Genomic DNA, 19595 nt, shown 5'->3' with positions numbered 1-19595 from the left:
GCTGAATTATAATTTACACTGGCAGTTGTTGGCAACAGAATATTATTGTATTATAGCGTTTACTTGTTGCAAAATGGCTCAAGTCCGTTTTCTGGTTTTGATTTCTGATCGGTTCGATTTCCTCTGAACAAATAATTTCTCCATAGAAAAAACTGGTTCCTGATTGACTCTCAATCAGTACGTTAACATCAATTATAAAATATATACATATAGGTCTGATCTACTTCTAAATAAACAGACGGCCTATAAGGGGCGATTGATCCTGATCAAGAGCTCTATCATCCTTATTCACTTTCATAAATAGTGTTATCGGACCTAAAAGCAACTTTCTAAATTAACTGACACAATAGGAAAGCAAGACCTTACAATTCCTATTGCAACTAACTCACAAAGTATTTAAGTAACCGCAAGATATTACAGATCAATATAGTTCTACTTGGTCAAGCCTCAAGCTCATCGGTCTGATGCTAATAAACATCATATTTATAGTTTATTCTTGAGCGATCATTATTCAAATCCGAACAGCGGAACTGTTGTGCACTGACCGACTGGTCCTTGTCTTCTGGTAGAATCATCTGATTTGGTCCTCGGGGAAGGAATTTCCCGAAAATCCCTCCCAGCCAGCTGCGGCCCGCCTGTGAAGTTGGAGTTGACTTCTTCGTTGACTGTTGCTGCTGTACGGGAGCTGCCCCGTCGTGAGCAAGTGGTGCTTTATGACCGTGGGTCGCAGCCGCCTGGAGAGACCCCGGGCTCGCTATCTGAGGAAGCTGCTGCTGCTGCCTCACCTAAGAACAACAATATAATGCGTGACCACGTGCGATGTTTGCAAAATATTTTTTCCTAGTAATCTGGTTTTGTATTTTTCTCATAAGGACAACAGTTTGAAGTAAATATTATTACTGTTATATAAGGTAGTTCTTCAACGTCGGTCACACAAGATCCAAAACGAAACCTACGAAGCTTTGATATGCGTTTGTCCTGCCTTATAGATGATTATGATTACCTCACTGTCTCTTCGTGAGTCAGTTGGGTCCCCAGATGTGGTAATTGAAGTGTTCGTCATCGAACTAGACGAGGAGTCAATACGGGGTCGATGCTTGGTACTTTGGTTGTTGTAACAGTCCGGACCTGCCGCAGGTTGATGCATGGATTGGCTTGACGGCACTGTTGGCACCTACGTGGTCAGGTAAATAGGGGGATGAAGGAATGAAGTTCCATAACTTCAGCTATTTGTGTCGTATTCGCAAGATCACTTAATAGATCCGGTATCCAAGTTTGATAATATTCACAGCTTAGGCGAATGTAACCACTCAGTGATTTGGCTATTAGTGTATAGTCGAGATAAAAACAAAGTCAAACCCGCCATAATATATAGCCTGTAAATGCTGAGTTCTATTATTTGATGTGGAAGAGACCGTCAAAAGTGAGGGTGAAAATTGCAGTGAGTCTAAAAACGCTGTGAATCAGTAGTGGCAATTTTGTTGGACTGGAATGGGCAGACTGAATATCTACGATATGGTAACGCCAAGTGAATCGTTCTTCATAGAAACTGCTATAACCGAGCTCGACTTTCCAACAACACACCTGCTGCACTGGCGCAGGCTGCGACTGGTCGTATCCACAGGTTTGTGGAGAGGCAGGATATCCTTCGGTAAACCCTTCCGTGCCTATGTCGTGATCTACAGAGCCGTTTCTTGAATACGGCAACGCTGTTCGATGCTGCAGTTGTTGAGTCCCTTGCGCCTGCTGAAATGTTCAATTCCGGAAAAAACCATCCCATTTTACAATTCAACCAAAAAAAGCCATTAGATAAGTGATAATTACTGGATAACACAAACATTCCCAACTACCTATCTAAATAAACTAGTTATACATAGAAAAACCGAACCAATCCGTAACGGAGCAAAGATCACTAACGATTTAAATTCTAAATTTTAAATTAGATTTCTCTCCCAATCTCAACAAGCATGCATGTAATGTTTGAACTAAAAACGAAACACAAATTCCGCCGTGATACTAATGCAAACAGTGGTACTAATATTTATTTCATATTTATATATTATAGTTACAATCTTAGTTTGAAATTTTCATCATTCCCTGTTGTGCCAGCGCTTACATCGTAGCTAAACCATACACACATCTCACACCAATTCTGGATGCATTAAAATCTGTTTAGATGAATTGCTTGCATCACCTCCTTCATGAACAGTAGTAAAATTTACTAGTTTTTACAATTGTATTTCGTACTGTTTTTGTCATTGATCCCTTTCATACTATATTATAGTTCTCATGGTACAGAATTTACGACCACGTTATATCGCGCATATAGCCACAATCTTTATAGCCGTTTGTTGATGGAGAATTAGACGCTTCTAGCAACATCCAGTGGCAGATACACAATTTGTACGATATCTTATATACTAAACGCACCAGTCAAAGCCATCAAGGGATTCAGGTATTGCTATGCTTAACCGTGCATCCGCCATGCTACAATTCCGACCATCGTACTGTCAACAAAAAATTGTGCGGAAATACCGTTCAGTTCGAAAGAAACTACTAAGTCGTCATTTGAAAAGCATAGAAAGAAGAAAATAACACTGCTGTGTACTTGACTCATTACTCTATGCGAACGTATGTCGTCATTTTGTAGCGCTGGCTTTTCATTCATAGTTCCACGTTTCCATTAGCTGACCGCGGGTTTGGTGGCGAGTGAATTCTATTTGCCGGAATAGATATCGGCATATCGATTGGGTAAGTTCCTTTGAAAACGAGTTTTTCGAATCTCGAAGCTGGTGCATTCATTTTGTAAGCGGATTCGTTTAGACCGTAATAGACTTCAGCAGAGTCAATTTTTCGAGCAGTTAGAGCGTTTTTCATTGGCCGCTTCGTTAGTGTGTAAGTTAATTGAGAATCACTGACAAGTGGACCAGGCTGTGGCAATTGATCGTCCTTAAGCGCACTAATTCCTCCATCGTTCTCAATGACTGTATCGTCATACGAGACGCTTTTAGTCACAATTCTTCGCGGAGTGCCATTCACTACGACGTTGCTACTGCCCTCACTATCGGCCGCTTGCTTTGCTGAAGGTCTGCGCGCCTTCAAAGCGGATTTCAGCGGCCGAAATGCTGTCAACTTTTGCACTGTTCTTGAGGTCTGTACACACCTGGTCGGTGTAACTATTACGGGCGTGTCGTTCTCTTCAACTCCACTTCTAACCTTTTTTTTTAGGTACCAAACATTGTCCTTGGGCTGAGCGACATTGAATCCTGAAGTTTGTTGCTGTAAGCCCCATACTCTCGCCCAGAGGTCAGGGTCAGCCGTACAGTCCTTAGGCTTCAGCTCTGTGTGACTTGAATGGATAGATGTGTTTAAGCAGGCGAACTGCTGTGCTGTTGTTTTAGTTGTTGTTATCGCCGATGAGGACAGCTGATGACTTCGCCTGAAAAATCGCATGGTTGCATCAAAATTTTCTGCATCCAAATCTAGTTCGCTTAAAATCCGCTTTTGTTGAATCTCAATTGAGCTCTGCTGACTCCCACCTTTTTGGGAAGCACCACCTCGACTGTTGTTTGCATTGTATCCGTAATTGGAAATTTGTTGTCCTAGCGTTATTCTTTGCGCATGATTCCGTGATAATCGCTCCGGCTCGGTCAGAAATTGGGAATCACTTTGAATGTTGTGAGCTGTCGAGAATTTACTTGGCTCGCTTTGTTGCGGTAAAAGTGTTTGTCTTTTTTGAAATTTGAGGAAGTTTTGGTACTGTTTACATGCAGCCTCGTTGTCTTCAGTATCGGGTTTTCCTTCATCCTCGATTACCCCATCATCAGTATCGATTTGCTCATAGTGCATCTGCGTTTTGTCCACTGGTTCAATTTCAGTCCCTTCTGGTTCCTCACCGTAGCTCTGCCCTGAGTAAATTCCAGATCCATCTTCTGAACCAAATTCGTCATCGTATTCGTCAGTCCGCTCGTAAAGAGGAGTTGACCGATTAGAGCCAGTGCCCTGCAATGATAAATGAGTATGAGCTTTTTGCTCCATAGATTTGTCGCTTTATTTACGACTCAAATCTACCCACAGGGCATTAAGGATTATATTTTTGTTCAAAGCAAATAAAGGAGCTAGCAACGACTATATTTCTATTACGCTTCTTGATACCCAATGCTTGTAATTCGGATTTGATTCACAGTTGGTGAGCGTTTCGATATTTCAATGCTTAGTTAGCCAATGCTTCTCATGTCAGCCAAGGCTCTCTTCGTGAATACACAATTTCGAAATCTAAGGTAAAGAGCATTGAGAACTTCTATAACCGATTACCATTGGCTATGTAAAATCTGTAGCTACTATATTATACTCCTGCTTCATTGACCACCCATTTTTATTTGAAAAATGCGATCAGTAAAGAGCTGATTCCCTTGAGACATTCAAATAAGTAGCTACAAAAAGGCATTTCCTGGATGATCCGTAGCACGCACCTACAAACCGAAGATGCGGCAACCTACCATCTAACGTATCTAGACATATTAGTAAAAAATTTGGGTACGTCCGGGCGATAAGGGAATATTATGAGAGTCTTAGACGATAAAGTCGATCGTACGGGGCGAAGATGGAACACTTTCCATCGCGCATAATCAGTCACCTAATCAGTGATCTTTGCGTGTTTAACCAACTAAAAGTACAACTAGATAAAAAAGAACAACCCAAAGAAAAAAATCAGAAAGACATACATTGCACTTGAATAGAAAAAAAAACCCTCTACCACCGGACAGCGTTTATTTGACTACTACAATAGTAGTAGGTTTTGCAGTAACAGTGAAATCGATGCCATAGATTTTCAACTCTAGGACACAGAATACCTCAAATCGAAGAGGAGTTACAAAATCAAAACTGAACAAAAGCAAAACATTGGTGTTGTTAACTGAAAACAAAGGAAGCTGTGTACGTACCTCAATGTGTATTCGGCCGCGTTTCGGTCATCTTCTGGCCACTTGAACCGCCTTTTCCAGAGTCAGTCAGATTGGTCGGTCAGAGAAAAACAACGAAAAGTCGGGGCCCTCCCCCTATGTGTATATTACACGGAGCTTGTATGTTTGTATGCCTGCCTGTTCGTGGATCGAGTCTTCGACAGCAATATTTAGAAGACACTCCGTACACTCACACGCACACACATGCATACATACGTTCCCACAAATCAGTGACAGAACATCTCGCCCTTATAGAGAACATGTGGAATAAAGTATCCCCCCTGTATTTTCACTGATACTGCTGTAGTTTGTCTCTCAAAAGCGACACGTCCGAGTGTTAAACAACGTCTTTCATGACGGCTTCAGTAAAGCGAAGTCGCCTATAGCATCTACGCTTGTTGGCTAATAACAGCGGAAGCAGTAACAGCACCAATACGGGCTTGCACCTCTGAGCGGTCGTTTAAACGTTGCTGGCTGAACGACAATATACAGAACCCGCGCGAGTGTGACAAATCCTTATTCAAATCCGCCCTGCAAGCGTATAGTCTCAGCTGCAACTCAGAGAAGTATTGGCAAAGCGTCTGAAAAGAAGGGCTGCGATAAAATCGCTTGACACTAGTCGAATAGCCAAATCTAGAAATCGTACTATAGAATAATCAAATTGTTCAGATAAAATTGTGACATAATTTACAGGAGAATGATCGTTGTTCGGAGCAACCAACTGAACTGCAGCTGTCAATCAGCTGGTTTCAGTCATGCGCAGAATGTACGCAAATTCGACCATTCATATAAACAAAATGAGGTAGCCGCTGTTCGTTGTATTTTATCTCACACGAATACATCTAGTAATCTTTCGAAGTAGCCTTATAAAAACGCATTATTTCTGTTGTCGGTATGAGGTACCAGTCAACATTTTTTTCTTGTACAGTGATACTGAAACCAAATACTTTTTTAACTGTTACTAAACAACCTAACTGAGGTTAAAAAAAAAAAACATTTTTGGAGGACCCCAAAGAAGTGTAGCAAGTATGTGCGTTATCGAATTTCATGTCTTTCTGTCACAACAGCATGAGAAAGCGCTTATTAATATTAATAAGTACTATAAGGTGAATTAAATAGAATAAAAGCCATAGACCGGCCAAATCTAGCTGTGTTAATAATAAGATCGCTTGATTTTCAGCCCGAGATTTATCTATTGGCAATTTTCCATTCATTCATCGAATTATAGCTTTGAAAACCAACCCCTAAGAGTTCTCCTTATATTTATAGTGTTGTTGCTTAAGCTATCAAAGATCAACAGACAATAGTTTGCAACAAAGGGTAGCCATAATGACAGTACTATTGGAAACTTCCCGTTATCATCTAGTTGCACTGTCCACAGCCGTTCGGATATAAAACAAAGTATCTTCCAACCGGATCAAAGTCCCCCCATTCACTCACGTTTCAGCCAGCAACAACAACCCAGATTGTATGTGTGTTTTCGTTTGTTACAAAAGTAGCACAGCCAACAGTTCCATCAGCGATGAGCGAATCGTTTACCGAGCTATAATCGCTATGGTCATGTAGCAAGATCAGGTTCGACAGAAACGTACTTGTTATTTGTATATAGATGCCCACAAATAAGCAACCGAACCATAACAATTTGTTGTGAGGTAACAGAACAAAAATAGCCTAAATGGAGGCGGACTTCGTATATAATGTAATTAAAGCATTCAACAAACGAGTAAAAAAGGCGTCGTAATCTAACCTGGTAATAGTCATACAGCTGCGGCTGTTGCGCGTGAGCAACGCTTCCGGCACCATCAACCTCTGTGGGCAGCTGCTTCACTTCAGTGTGGCTTTCGACCGCCTTCGCGTTGAGCGCCGAAGTCTCGTAAGAATGAGTTTGATAGCTGCCAGAAATCGTCGATGATGTTGTCTATAAGGATATCGTTAAAAAATAAAATTTACTAACAAAATATAGTTCAATGTTCCGCAACGATATGCTCAAATGTTCGTTATTATTTTCTATGCTGTTAATTTATCCAACACTATTGAATGCCCTTGATCATCAATTTTATTGGTTTTCTTCGCTTGTGCAAATACAAGAGACGAACCTGAGCCTGCTGTGTTCTGTACAGCTGTGAATGAGAATGTTGCTGCTGCTGAGATGCTAGGTGGTCCTGGTATTGAGCCCCATAAAGATTATTATTATTGTATGCTGGGTTGTTATAATGGGCCTGCTGCTGCCAGTGAAACCACAATGAAACAATAGCACAATGAATACGTGTGAACGGCTATTTAATTTCAGAATCCAAAATTAATCGGTCGCTGCAGACAATCTTCATAATAAATAACATCGTGATCTACGAATAAAAAAATTAATGCAGAGTTTAATGCATTGTGGACGAATATACAAAGTTAAGTTTTGCTTTAAAAAAGCGACTTTGTATAGTCACTCAATAACTTTTGTTTGGTGTTTGGAGCTTCAATATATGTAGAAATGAATTACAGCTGTTATATCCGCTTTTTCCCCGGGTAGTCCCGCCACTCCAGTGCCGCCCAGTGAGAGACCGGTACCGCCTTGTGGTTCGGCTGCAACATGGGTCCGATCCGATTGCGAATGGGCGGGTGTCGATGCTTCAAAAACGTCCCCGTTACGGATCGCATTGCAGAGTTGTTCAAGTCGAAGCAACCATTCGGGATCACCTAACTCCTCATATTCCCCTGCAAATGTAACTCAAATCAGGCTTTTCGATTAATCTGCGTTTAACATTACGGGAAATTGATTTTTGTAGGGTGAAAGGTATCGGTTCTGGAAGGATGAAGCCCTACGCAGAAAGTTAGCAAGTATTCAAAGACAACTTGACTACGTCTATATAATTTACCTGATCCCTGACTGTAGTGAACATCGTTGAATTTGAGCTTTGAGCCAAGACTGTACACCTCATGTACGAGTTGCGGTTTGTAAGCGGTAGGATGATGAACAAAGTCATGTGCCAGACGTTCGCAGTACGCTAATGCTTCCTGAACGAAGCCCAGCGCGATAAGACGTTTCGCGTGAAGGAACTTATAAGAAGCCAGCGAAGGTAGAGCGTAGCCGGGATTGCTAAGAGACTGAGCGTACTCATATATTTCCGTGCACATGATCGCTTCGTTTGTTGCGAACGAGCTAAAATTCGTCTGCAAATGGCTTGAGCCAAGCAGAACGAGCTTGCACGATTTATCGCAGAATTCGCCAAAGTCTACTTGTGCCATTAGATAACAGAAGTGTGCGGCACAAAGACAGCCACGTGAAAGGAGCACGTCACCCATCATTATAATTGAGCGCGCGTCATTTTCTGGCTTTATCGACGGATTCGAAAGGATCATAGCAAGGTGAGGTCGCCAATCACCCCAAGCGATGTCGCTGACGCAACTCACCGACGATGGCTGACGTCCCGAGTAAAGTTGATAGACTGTTTGCAGGGGATCGTTACCAGCCATCGACTGATAGAATTTCGTATGTACATGGGTGTACATTTTCATGTCAAGTTTCGATGCCAGACAGAAAGCATGACCCCACAGCTCGTAGCGTACGGCATGCTCAACCGCCTCACGCCGATGACCAAACAGCAGAAGCTCACGGAACTTGCCTAACGCCTGTTCGGGACTTAGACCACCGCTGCGTCTCTGTTGCAATGCACGACGATTCAACCTTGTACTGCAAAAGGTGAAATCTTTATTTAAAAAAGTACATCACTATATGCTGTTATGCATCGGTTTAGTTTAGCTTTTTTTTTTAAAGTAATACAAATGTACTGTGAAATTTGTTTTTTGGAACACGAATAAGAAAACAATTTTCGTACCTCTCCAGGGTCGTCTGACTAGCATCAGAATTGGCAGCTTCGTCGCTATTCTCCACCTGCGACATGTCTTCCTCTGCCAGCCGCTGAACGGATGCTGGGTCCACGTAAGGGGCATCCTTGAGTAGAAGTTCCGCAATATCCGTGCCTGTCACATGGCCATTTTGACGCAAAAGTAGCACAAGTAATTCCCATAAAAGAACGTAGGATTCACGGTCTACTATAAACTGACCATTAAGCATGGGCAGCTTGTTCCTTCGAACGGCGTTGATACGTTGATTGCAAAAGTGGATCACATGGTTCTTGTGAGTTTCGGCACGGACCAGGGGGCCTGGAAATTTCCCCAATTCCTTACTGTCCGATTCTCCTTCCAGAATCAGCTTCAGGTCATGTAGCTCCAACTGCGGCGGTTTGCTATCAACTGCTAGCGTCGACGGATGAATTTTAACCAGCGTGGTCAACGACACAAAACGAGCAAAGACATGTGGCCTAGTGAATTTTTTTAACTCCTGGGGAACCGCTGGTTCTGCTGTCATTAGTAGATTGCCGTCGAGGCGGGTGGTATCGCCAAAAGAGCTTGATGCCAGGCTGTCGTTTAGCTGGACTTGTCCCCGAGTGGCTTTGACGACGCCACCGCCACAGATGTACGCCTGAACTTCCCTCATATCATAGCCCTGGTCTGCGCACCTCGCGAAGTAGTCGTCTAGCACGTAGCGATAATCTGGATCGGTCTCGTACGCTTGCTTTACGTATTCAAGGTCTTGGCCGTTCGTTAGAGCACTAAGCATACTGGCACCGCCCATCGTTGCGTGTGTTCCACCAGCCGAAGCCGCGTGTAATAGTTGCTGGCTAGTCGACAGATTCATCGACGTATTCATCATAGACGCCATGCCCTGATTCGTAATGTTTCGTCCGCCGATAGCCGAGAGATGCGCAAGCTTGTGAGCATTGGCTGCCTGATATCCCGTTCCTGGGCCGCCGCGGCCTAAATGACCGGCTACCCGGCCCATGGCGGGATGGCGATCATAATGATCGTCCCTTCGGTTACGGTTATAACGATGATCAATAATCGACAGCTCGCTATCGGACACCATATGCGAGCTGACGAAGCTTTCCGTTATGGATGAACCGCGGCTAAGGGGACGCGAGTCGTAACCGCCACCATAGTCCCTGCCATGGTCGAGTCGTCTGCCGTCTCGCCGATAATAGTCTCTAAGTTCATTGCAGCCCCTTCGGCCACCGCCGGTTCTTCTGCGATAGTCAAGATCGGTCTCGTCTTCGGTGTAACCTCGATCATTCCTACGTCTAGAATCGCCGCTCTTTCGGCTTCGGTACCTTGCTGATTCCTCATCCTCGCTTCGGTACTTCCCACTGTGTGTACTACTTGCGTATTTGCCTGGATTTACGCTCGAAAACTCCGAATATTCCGTTTCGTCCGAGTCTCGACGACGTCGCTCGTCACCGCGACGTCGATTCCTAAGTAACGAATCAATGGAACAAAAACGTTATTATGGATACGAAAAAAATTTCAAACTACTTCTACCACACAAACGAAATGATTCGCCGCGTGCGTGTATATGATCCACTATGCTTTGTACTAGTAGAGATATTGTGTATTAATAATTAGACATAACACGTACCTTGCGTCATAATAGGGATCGTAATCCTCGTCATAATCTCGATCGCTAGCATACTTTCGGCGATTCCGCTCTCCTTCGCTTTCACGGCCTCGTCGCTCACTCTCACGGTGTCTGAAACAGTAGACCGTAGCAGTTAATAAAAAATGACTTAAGGGTTCTGATCAACATTCGTAATGATAACAAAATCATTTTCTTTTGAATTCTCTCGAAAATGGCTGTATTGTGGTGTTATCTTTCGTGCGTAATAATTGGATAAAAAACAAATCGTACGTAGTTATTCCGTATTGTATTCCCAGCAGAGAAATCCGGATTCTACGATTCGTACTTTGTTTTAGCGGCATGCTAATTCGTTCATGGTTGTACTTACTTTCGATGTCGGCGAACTTCGCTTTCGTCGGAGTAATATGCAATTTCTTTGCGTCTTTCATGCTCTCGCTCTCGTTCACGGTCCTCTCTATCCCAGTCATCTCGGCGCAGGTCGCGATGGTCCCTCCGTCTGCACGAAGAAATGTCTCTGATCCGTGAAGGCAGCTCCCGTTCCCGAGCCTTGACTTTTTGTTGTAACACCTCACGGTTGTGTTCAGCCACCTCGCTATCGTCTGATGATGAGGTGGATTCCCTTCCCGATCGGCGGCTTCGTGGCCGGCTCTCGTCTCGCACAGCTTCTGCGGCTCTACTGGCCTGCATTTCGCTTAGCTACAAGAAAATTAAAGCAGCTTTTAGTAACACCTACTATGAGTAACTTTAATGATGAAAATTAAAATGTGTTTGTAAACTTCCGCTAAGTTGACCATAGTTTGTTGCACATATATATAATTTCGAACCGTTTTTCTTCAATTAAATAATTACAAGAATATCAACACTACAACTAACCGATGGCTGCCCCGATCCGGATGGCTCAGTCCTCTCAAGACCCCGCGTAGTGTCGACCTCCTCTTGATCTGATTGATTTTCAGTCTGAATTCTTCGAGCTCCTACCACGTCATCTCTTGCACTTACATTAGGGGTTAGGTTCGTCTGTCGGTTGACTGAAGTCATAATGTTGTCCCGTTGATCGCCCATATCTGCTCCTTCGCCCCCTAGTGGACTTTGCCGCACCTCTGCAACACTCAAACTTCCGGCTGGCGCGCTTCTCTCGGCCGACGCTCGCTGTCCAATGACCTCACGAACGACTGAAGGTTCACGCGATTCTGGCTCCGAAGTTGCCCGCGAATTTCCTACTTCGGAAATAGCTTGCGTTTCGGATCCTCCGATGGTCATTGCTGACGCCGTGTGTGACGACGGGCCCCCAAGGTAAGGCATTCGCTGGAAGGCTGGCGGTTCTGCAGGTGCCCCATCGGATAGAGGCCTAACGAATTCGATACCCGCAAAGTAAGTAGTTCTCTCATCGCCACCAGCTGCATCGGATCTGTGTACAACGTTCATGTCTGGGAACTCATTAGGAGCATGTGAAAGTAAGTCTGCAGAAGAATGCTGTCCAGATACTGAGAAGTCATGAGCCTCCGCCGGAATGAAATTATCGCGTGCATTAGTAGCTCCTTGGTGATCAATGTGAGGCTCTTCCGACGGATCCGTTTTTTGTTCTTCCTGACGGCGAATATTGTGCTTAGCTTGAAGTATCTCACTCATCGAAGGGAGACCTCCAGCCAACGTTCCCGATGCAACGTCCTTATCGGTCACACTGTTTTGTTCTTCCGATGATACCCGGCTTCCATCTTCCAAGGATGCTTGCTGTTGGTCAACTGCCGTCGTGACCGCAGCCGATTGCGGTTGTGGAACATTGCTTACCCCAGGTTCGTTTTCTCTTATCGAAAGTGCTTCTAGTTTGTCCTCGAGCGTGTCCCACTCCTCAGATATAGACTCGTTGACGTAATTGCTATTATGATCTTCAACCTGTTTGTAACTCATAGCACGAAAATCGTCCTCCAGCTCGAAATCTGACGGCCCACCTTTGTTGGAGGGTTCTAACGTTTTATCAGTCTGTGTAAGCGGGATGTTCTCCATTTCGGCTGACGCATCACCTGTTCTTCCTGATACTGAAAACGAGGCATTAGTACTCTGTTGCCCCTCGTTAGTGATTACCTGTAAAGTTTGGATACACGCTTCATACACATTGTATTCCTGCTGCGGCAAATGCGTCGTAGATTGATACTTTTGCTGCAGTAGATGTCGTTCCGATTGCTCCTGACTGTATGAAGTGGTCTGATCTTTGCTATTGCCCTGGTAAGACTGCACGTCTTGAATTATTTGGGGGCTATACGGTTCTTGTGTGAAGCTGGGAATTTCTTGCTGCTGCTGCTGCTTTTGTTGCTGTTGCTGTTCATGGGAGCTAGTCACCGATGCAGCTATACTGCTTTCCGATGCACGGCGTTCGGCTATAGGCGGCATGGTCGTATCGCCACTTTGCTTTACAGGATATTGATGCGATTCCGCTGCCTGTAGTGCGTACTGCTGCTGCTGTTGTTGTTGTTGCGGTTCATTTTGAACAACAACGCTGTCAGTCACGGTACACTGCTGAGGAGGATGGGGTGTGCTACTTTGTGGATACTGAAGTTCTGGGGTACTCGTTTGAGAATACGCTACCGCTCCAGGAGCGCCATTCGGAGAATATTGCACACCAGGGGTACTGCTTTGAGAATATTGCCCACCATGGACACTGCTCTGGGAATACTGTGGCCCCACTATAGAGCTATTTTGAGTAGAGTAGGACTGTCCATGCACATGCGAAGCGTAGTCCTGTGATTGGTTTAGTTGCTGCTGGTACACATCGCAGGTTCCGCTATTTTGAACGAACCCGGAATGCTGCTGCTGTTGCTGTGTTTCTGGCCGAGTTTGATTTTGGCCATAGCTGCTCGTTGTTGGGGGAACGTAAGAGCTAGGGCCGATCAGATGTGGTTGATGGGACTGTTGGGAATACTGTTGTTGCTGGGGCTGTTGTTCGTAGTAATTACTTGCCCCTGATTGTGGCTGCTGTTCATGTTGAAGCTGGGCGTTCGCTTGTGATAGTGGCGTAGCCCGGTTGCTTCCCGAGTTACCCCAACTGCCCCAGCCGCCTTGGTCTCCCCAGTCGTTCCAATTGCCCTAGCAAGAAAAACACAGAGCAACGTTTAAAAATAGTACTCTTAACCAATCAATACAGGTAACAGTTTTACAGCTAACTATTTTGAGTACACAATGAAGCATGTTGGTGGTTCAGGATTGTTTCGAATGCTGTACTGCAGGTTATACGAACCGAATGTAAAGCACGAAACAGCTGATCAAACTACTCTCCGAATAAAATTTTTCTCGTAGACAATCCAACCATGAAATAAACAAAGAAATCTCCATTCTAATTTTCCAAAGATCCAAGCACAAAAATTCGTGGACGCAGTGAAACCCCTACCAACGTATTCGGCATGTTCTACCAGATAGCGATTCCTAAAAAAATCAGTTATGATTTTTTTAGGAATCGCTTCCCCTCCCCAAAACCCCACGAACGAATTCAAAAGAACACGCATGCTAACAACAAAATGGTTCCAGTAGTATGTGGGAAGGCACGGAGCAGCTGCGTAGCGACGCGAGGTCTAAAAAGTGCGTGGAAGGCGTAACGGCGAAAGCTCTGTACGTCGAATATTGACAATCGAGCGTTAAGAGCAGCAGCATCAAAGCTTTGGTGGCGTGCAGCCTATATCTATTACTTACGTCCTGAGAGTTTTGATTGAACGTATCGCCAAGAAGGGGAATGTTATTGTCATACGACATTTGTTGCTGCTGCGGATGATCATGTTCCTCCAATGATGAAGGCGTTTGACGCTGCGAAACATTTTGACGCTGGTATTCGTGTTGTAGGGAATACTGCTGTAGTTGCTGTGAATTTTGAAAATTGCTCTGATAGAGTTGGTGATGATGCTGGCTGTATCCGGCTGCAGAAGACTGATTATGCAATAGTTGACTCTGTTGTATAGAAGACATATTCGCTTGATGCTGCTGTTGTTGGTGATGGTTCTGTGCTAGCGAAGCGTGACGATCGCCACCAGCGGAATTGTTGAGGTTTCTTCCGAAAGCGTCTCCACCAGCTGTATCATCCCATTTCCAACCTTCGCCCTATATTGTGATCGCGATGTATGCAAGAGCCGCGATACGATTTTCGTTGATTAATCGTATTCCAATATATCAGGTAAGTGAAAATGACCGGCGTGTCATGTCCAGACGCAAGGTTTTCACAGACACAAAAACAACACCCGATGTTGCCCGTTAGTCAAGTCATTGGTTCATTCGATTACTAAGTTAGTATAATTATTGTAATCTGTAGCACGAAATCATCAACTGATGATTTTTTGTATCACACCAAATACTATGCTGCATGCTCACAGGCCAGCCATTAAAACTGAGCAAACCTTTCGAGGCTGAATCTTGCGAATGTACTTGGATAAGCTTTAGATGCATCAGAAAAGCCTATAAACAGAACATCCACGCATCGTCGGAGCAACAAAGCTTAAAATAGGGGCAATATTTTATGTTCGTAGATTTGAAAAAGTACAAGCGCATGATTTTCTAAAATGAAAATTGTTCTTTTTCATACAGATCCTTATTTGCCTTCATAGGTCCGCTTGTCAATGGCCGCAATCCTCAGATATGGACATTTTAATAACTAAGCCAAAATGGCATTTATGATTTTCCAGAAGTCAGGTTTCTTGACCGGTAGTTACGTGAACGTAATCGAAATGTAAAAGTCTAAAACATAAGCCCTCTGGACTGAATGCTTGTAGCCTTGGCCTATCTTCGATTTCGGCTGCCTGATATGTTGCTATGTGACCGTCTTATGCTCAAACCCTTTTGAAGTTGAAAGCCATTCTGCTTACCAGGGACCAAGATGCATCATGATAATAAGTAACAATATGAGGAAAACACAAGAAATTATGACCGGGAGCTGTGTAATCAAAGAAGACTGTGCCAGATCTAACAGGCAAGAGTACAGTTCAATCTATATTATGAGTTACTTCAAGATCTTATGCTTGAAGCCATTCAGACCTCGAGAGGTGCTATAAAAATGACAACTTAACAGTGCATCGCAAAAAGGAAGTATCGATAATTTCATGTTACACCTGAAATTGCGGACTCTTTAGTGATGCTGACGTTTTGATTTATTTAAACGGACTCGTTAAGATTCATTTTCCGGAAAAAATTAATAGTTTTCACCCCCTCTTGCAGCTGAACATTCAGTGTAATTGAAAGATAGACGTTGACAGTCCCTTGTGGGTTGTCAATCGATTAACAGTCGTGGAAACTTTAATTTTATCCTTTGTATTTAATTTTTATTTATAAGCAAACACAAATAGAATATCTGTGCATAGTATACAACGTTCTATATAAACATATATATTGCAAAAAAGCCTAAAAAGGCGAACGGTGCTTTAAGCAAAACTGCATGATTTTCGCGATAATCACAAATCTGTGTCGGCGTAGGCACTACCACCTGTTTCGTTTTTCGCTTTAAAGGAATATAAAGACATGCAAGGTGGTTACAGTCATGAAATGGCTCTTTTCTTCGAAGCTCACGTAATAAAAATTTACTTAGCCAACTTCAACTCCTCCAATTCCGACGTATTGCGACTACAAAATTAATGTAGGTCGATTAGGTTATACCGCACATGCAGCTTCACGCAAAAGCAGTGATTTGATGGATTAGTTAACGAGCAGTCCGACATCTAATACGAAGGTTAAACAAACCTGTTCTTCCCAGGCTTCCCACTCATCGTTCATTGTAGCAGTGGACGCTTGTCTATTGCCATTGTTCTGGCCTACGTCACTACTCAGCTCGTGGGTAGTGACGCCGCTACTGTACATTTGTGCAGCTGATGCTGTCGCCGAAGCTATCGTGTTGTTGTTATTGTGGTTCACACTCATGGTCTGGTACAAATAATGGTTACTGTTGCCAGTCGTATTGCTGTTGTTGTTCGAGCTGCTGTTATGATTAATCACATTCGGATTGTTATTGTTGTTGTTGCTGTACAAACAAGGACTCATATTGTTGCTGTTGTTGTACTGTGGTTGCACCTGCTGCTGTTGCTGCTGGTACTCATGGACGGAACTGACTTCGGGCTGCGAGGCCACTGAATGCTGAGCCGATGATTGTATAGTCGTTGTCGGACTGGCCACCGGGGAAGGCACGGACAGATCCTGAGCTTGCCACGATCCCTGCGTCTTCAGTGTTCCTTCCGGTCTCACTGCATGGATTCAGCAAAAAAAATACATTTGGCTGTTGGAGAGTGTTCTAATGAATGTTTTAACAGCAAGAATATCAACAAACAGTACAATCCAATCGAATATATAAACGACTGTAAAGACAACTTTGCGCTTTGGAAGTTCCGAAAGTAGCAGTATACAGTAAAACGCACTTCGGGTCTTTCTCTAAGAAAGGTCTTATTCTTGCCGGCGTTTGCTACTTGAACAGCCAACGTCTAAGAGCGTATGCTGCGAATCCGCAGTCAGATAGTCGCGGGCATCTAGGAGATTTATGGAACTTACATAGTTCCAAAATCGACAAAGAAGACCTTAGGCCGCCTCGCGTAAAAACTCTTCATTTATGGTGAAAGTTACAGTAGTAAATGAAATACAAACAAAAAGTTATTTTGAAATGTTCAACACGCCTAGTAAATTCTGGGTGATATACAAAAGAAAGATGACATTATGACTTAAGAGGCGGGCGCCTAATATTCTGCATGCTACACTGAGTAAGTTCTAAACTAAAGACATGTCGTTAGTCATTTTGTTATGTATTGAATATATTTTGCTTAACATACCCTTGGGATAACGACCCCTCCTCTGTAAGATCGTGTGAGACATGATCGTCGTAGACGCTGCTCACTCCTGAAATGTAATGAATCCGACTTTAGTTACAACAACAGAATACAAATTGAATAACATTAACAGCTTTATAATCAATAAGATGCTACCGTACGTCGTTTTTATCATTATAACCACACTACACGTGTGCATGTGTTACAAAGTTGTAAATACTGATAATGAATAATGAGCAAGATTTTGCCGACTTTGCAATCGTTAATTTGATTAAATCGAACACACAACATTGTTAAACATGACTTTATGACTCAAGACTTATAAATCTACAAATTTTGCGAATTATATCCATATTATGTATCTTAATTGTATATTATCTAGGTGCATATTTTCCCCAAAAAAAATAACGAACATCATCAATGATCAACAATAATAATTAATCATATGATCCAATTAAATTCATTCGACTTCAAATGGCAGTTGAATGTAATTCTAAACGAGCCAAGGCTAGAAGCCAAGACCATGTAAAAGACCAGTTAAGCTTTATTGGCTTTTTGATATATTAAAATGGGTTTTTGCTCGCTATACTGGTTCAGCCTCATATCTTATAGTTGATGCACCTTTGGTAACGAACAAACGATTGCTATATATATATATATATATATAGCAATCTCTCTATATATATATATATATATATATAGAGAGAGAGAGAGAGAGAGAGAGAGAGAGAGAGCCTAAGAGCATTCGGTATTAAACACCATTCTTCGTTAATACAAGTTTCCAAGCATGCAAGCCTTCTATATAAAAAAAATTCTGTTGTTTATATTAACAGGGCTATACAATTCGGAACGTTTTAGACTACTATCGTACTGTTTTACTTCATGATAAAACAGTGACTGTATTACATGATATAGGTTATACTACATAATGGCTAAACCGTCACTTGTTTATATTAGTAACGTGCGGGCTGATTCCCAAAATTTAATTCTATTACCTGACTTTTGCCAAGAAAGACTAGCGCCGCCTTGTTTAAAAATTGCTGCTTAACATCCAATGAAAACCTATGACAATTCTGCTAACATTGTCGGTTTAAAGAAAAAGTACCGACTTAGCCTGATCTACAGAAAGGGGTCACTTCTCAGGTGCAGATCAGGCTGATCCGACGTCATCAGGCAAGCAGGTCCGTTTTTAGAATGACACAATAGCACGAAGTCGATTATAGTTTTTTTCAACGACCCCTACCCAGTTTGTTGATAGCACTAATAATGATTTTTATAATTATTATTGCGATAAGAACTACTTATAGAAATAAGTAGTTCTTATCGCAATGAACTTGTACGCTTCATAATCATTGTTAACTGCTCTCTCTAAGCAAGCGAGTGGCTGCTGAACAAACACAGCCTTCGGGCGAAATAGCCTGAAATATTACGTCCGCCTTCCAAAAAGAGTGCGTACATTCTACCCATATCAACAATAAACACTATACGGACATGTAAGGAATGACAGAAAAAATGGAGGTAACCATTCTTCGAATCTCTACGCTGAGTAGCACTCTTTTCTCATAGTTACTGCTGCTACTATCTGGTGCTATACTTGGCTTGGCCACTCTCACGCGGTAGTCACGTTAGGATCCAATATGGTCTTGTATACGCTGTTCCATTTTACCTACTACCGTCTGTTCACGCGCTCGCCCATTACTTATCTTCTCTGAGCTTTCGCTGCTATTCGGTGGCGAAAAAGCAGCCGCTGTTATGGCGTCACTTCGCTCACCAGTGTATTGCCACAGACTACTTGTAAAACGACCAGTACAGCAACAAAACGCCGATGGAATCATGACGGGACGAACAAATGGTCGCATCCAAAATCGACGATGTGTCGGAGACGCCGGCGAACCACTGGCATGACGATAGAGCAGTTTGCCATGCGCGTTGTTTTTGCCAGCAATTGAACTGGACTGGACTGTCCGACTAGGCAGGTAGTTGCTGTCTGACTATACTATATTTGCCCGGCAATAAATGGGAACCTTCCGGAGACTCCACTTAAATGCTACGCAAGTTTCGGTGCTATTGCTAGGCGGTAACATGAAATAGTGTGATTAACACCGGTTTTGAATTTAGAACAATTGTTTCAACTTTCGAAATTTGACAAGTAGACCACTGCACCAGCATGAGGCGAAACATCGTAACCTACGGCGATGCTAGCTAGGTGTCTTTAGTTTGATAGGTACAGCTCTGTCGTAACAAATGACACTACCTATGGTACCCAGTTAAGTCGACCCGAGGTTCTAGAATGGAGACATTGGGATTTCGGCCGATCAACAATAAACTAGCTGAAGGATTTTTCATACGCAAGACAACATTTTTATACCGTAACGAAAGTTTATTAATAAA

General features: G+C 43.1%; 1 protein-coding gene across 15 annotated transcripts in view; it reads right to left on the bottom strand.

The window, feature by feature from the left end:
* Positions 1-19595, bottom strand: part of Sec16 (endoplasmic reticulum export factor secretory 16) — a 25667-nt gene that overhangs the window by 4010 nt on the left and 2062 nt on the right. For 6 of the 15 annotated variants that reach the window (XR_015310847.1, XR_015310876.1, XR_002688047.2 and 3 more), the window contains exons 2-15: positions 17208-17274; positions 16135-16631; positions 14107-14508; positions 11299-13506; positions 10793-11121; positions 10426-10536; positions 8789-10261; positions 7829-8643; positions 7453-7667; positions 7058-7186; positions 6709-6879; positions 1585-1746; positions 1004-1174; positions 546-785 (exon numbers count right to left, since the gene is read on the bottom strand). Coding sequence is in view for 12 of the 15 variants with exons in the window: in XM_022855622.2 (XP_022711357.1) it covers positions 546-785; positions 1004-1174; positions 1585-1746; positions 6709-6879; positions 7058-7186; positions 7453-7667; positions 7829-8643; positions 8789-10261; positions 10426-10536; positions 10793-11121; positions 11299-13506; positions 14107-14508; positions 16135-16631; positions 17208-17250 (6966 nt within the window). In the remaining 3 variants the exon portion in view is untranslated. The other 9 variants (XM_086968180.1, XM_022829928.2, XM_022855368.2 and 6 more) reach the window with 9 other exon arrangements.

The sequence above is a fragment of the Varroa jacobsoni genome, unplaced genomic scaffold (assembly GCF_002532875.2).
Source record: "Varroa jacobsoni isolate VJ856 unplaced genomic scaffold, vjacob_1.0 scaffold_5, whole genome shotgun sequence".
NCBI lineage: Eukaryota > Metazoa > Arthropoda > Arachnida > Mesostigmata > Varroidae > Varroa > Varroa jacobsoni.
Note: the sequence above shows the minus strand (reverse complement) of the source record. Positions and strands in the feature narration are given on the sequence as shown.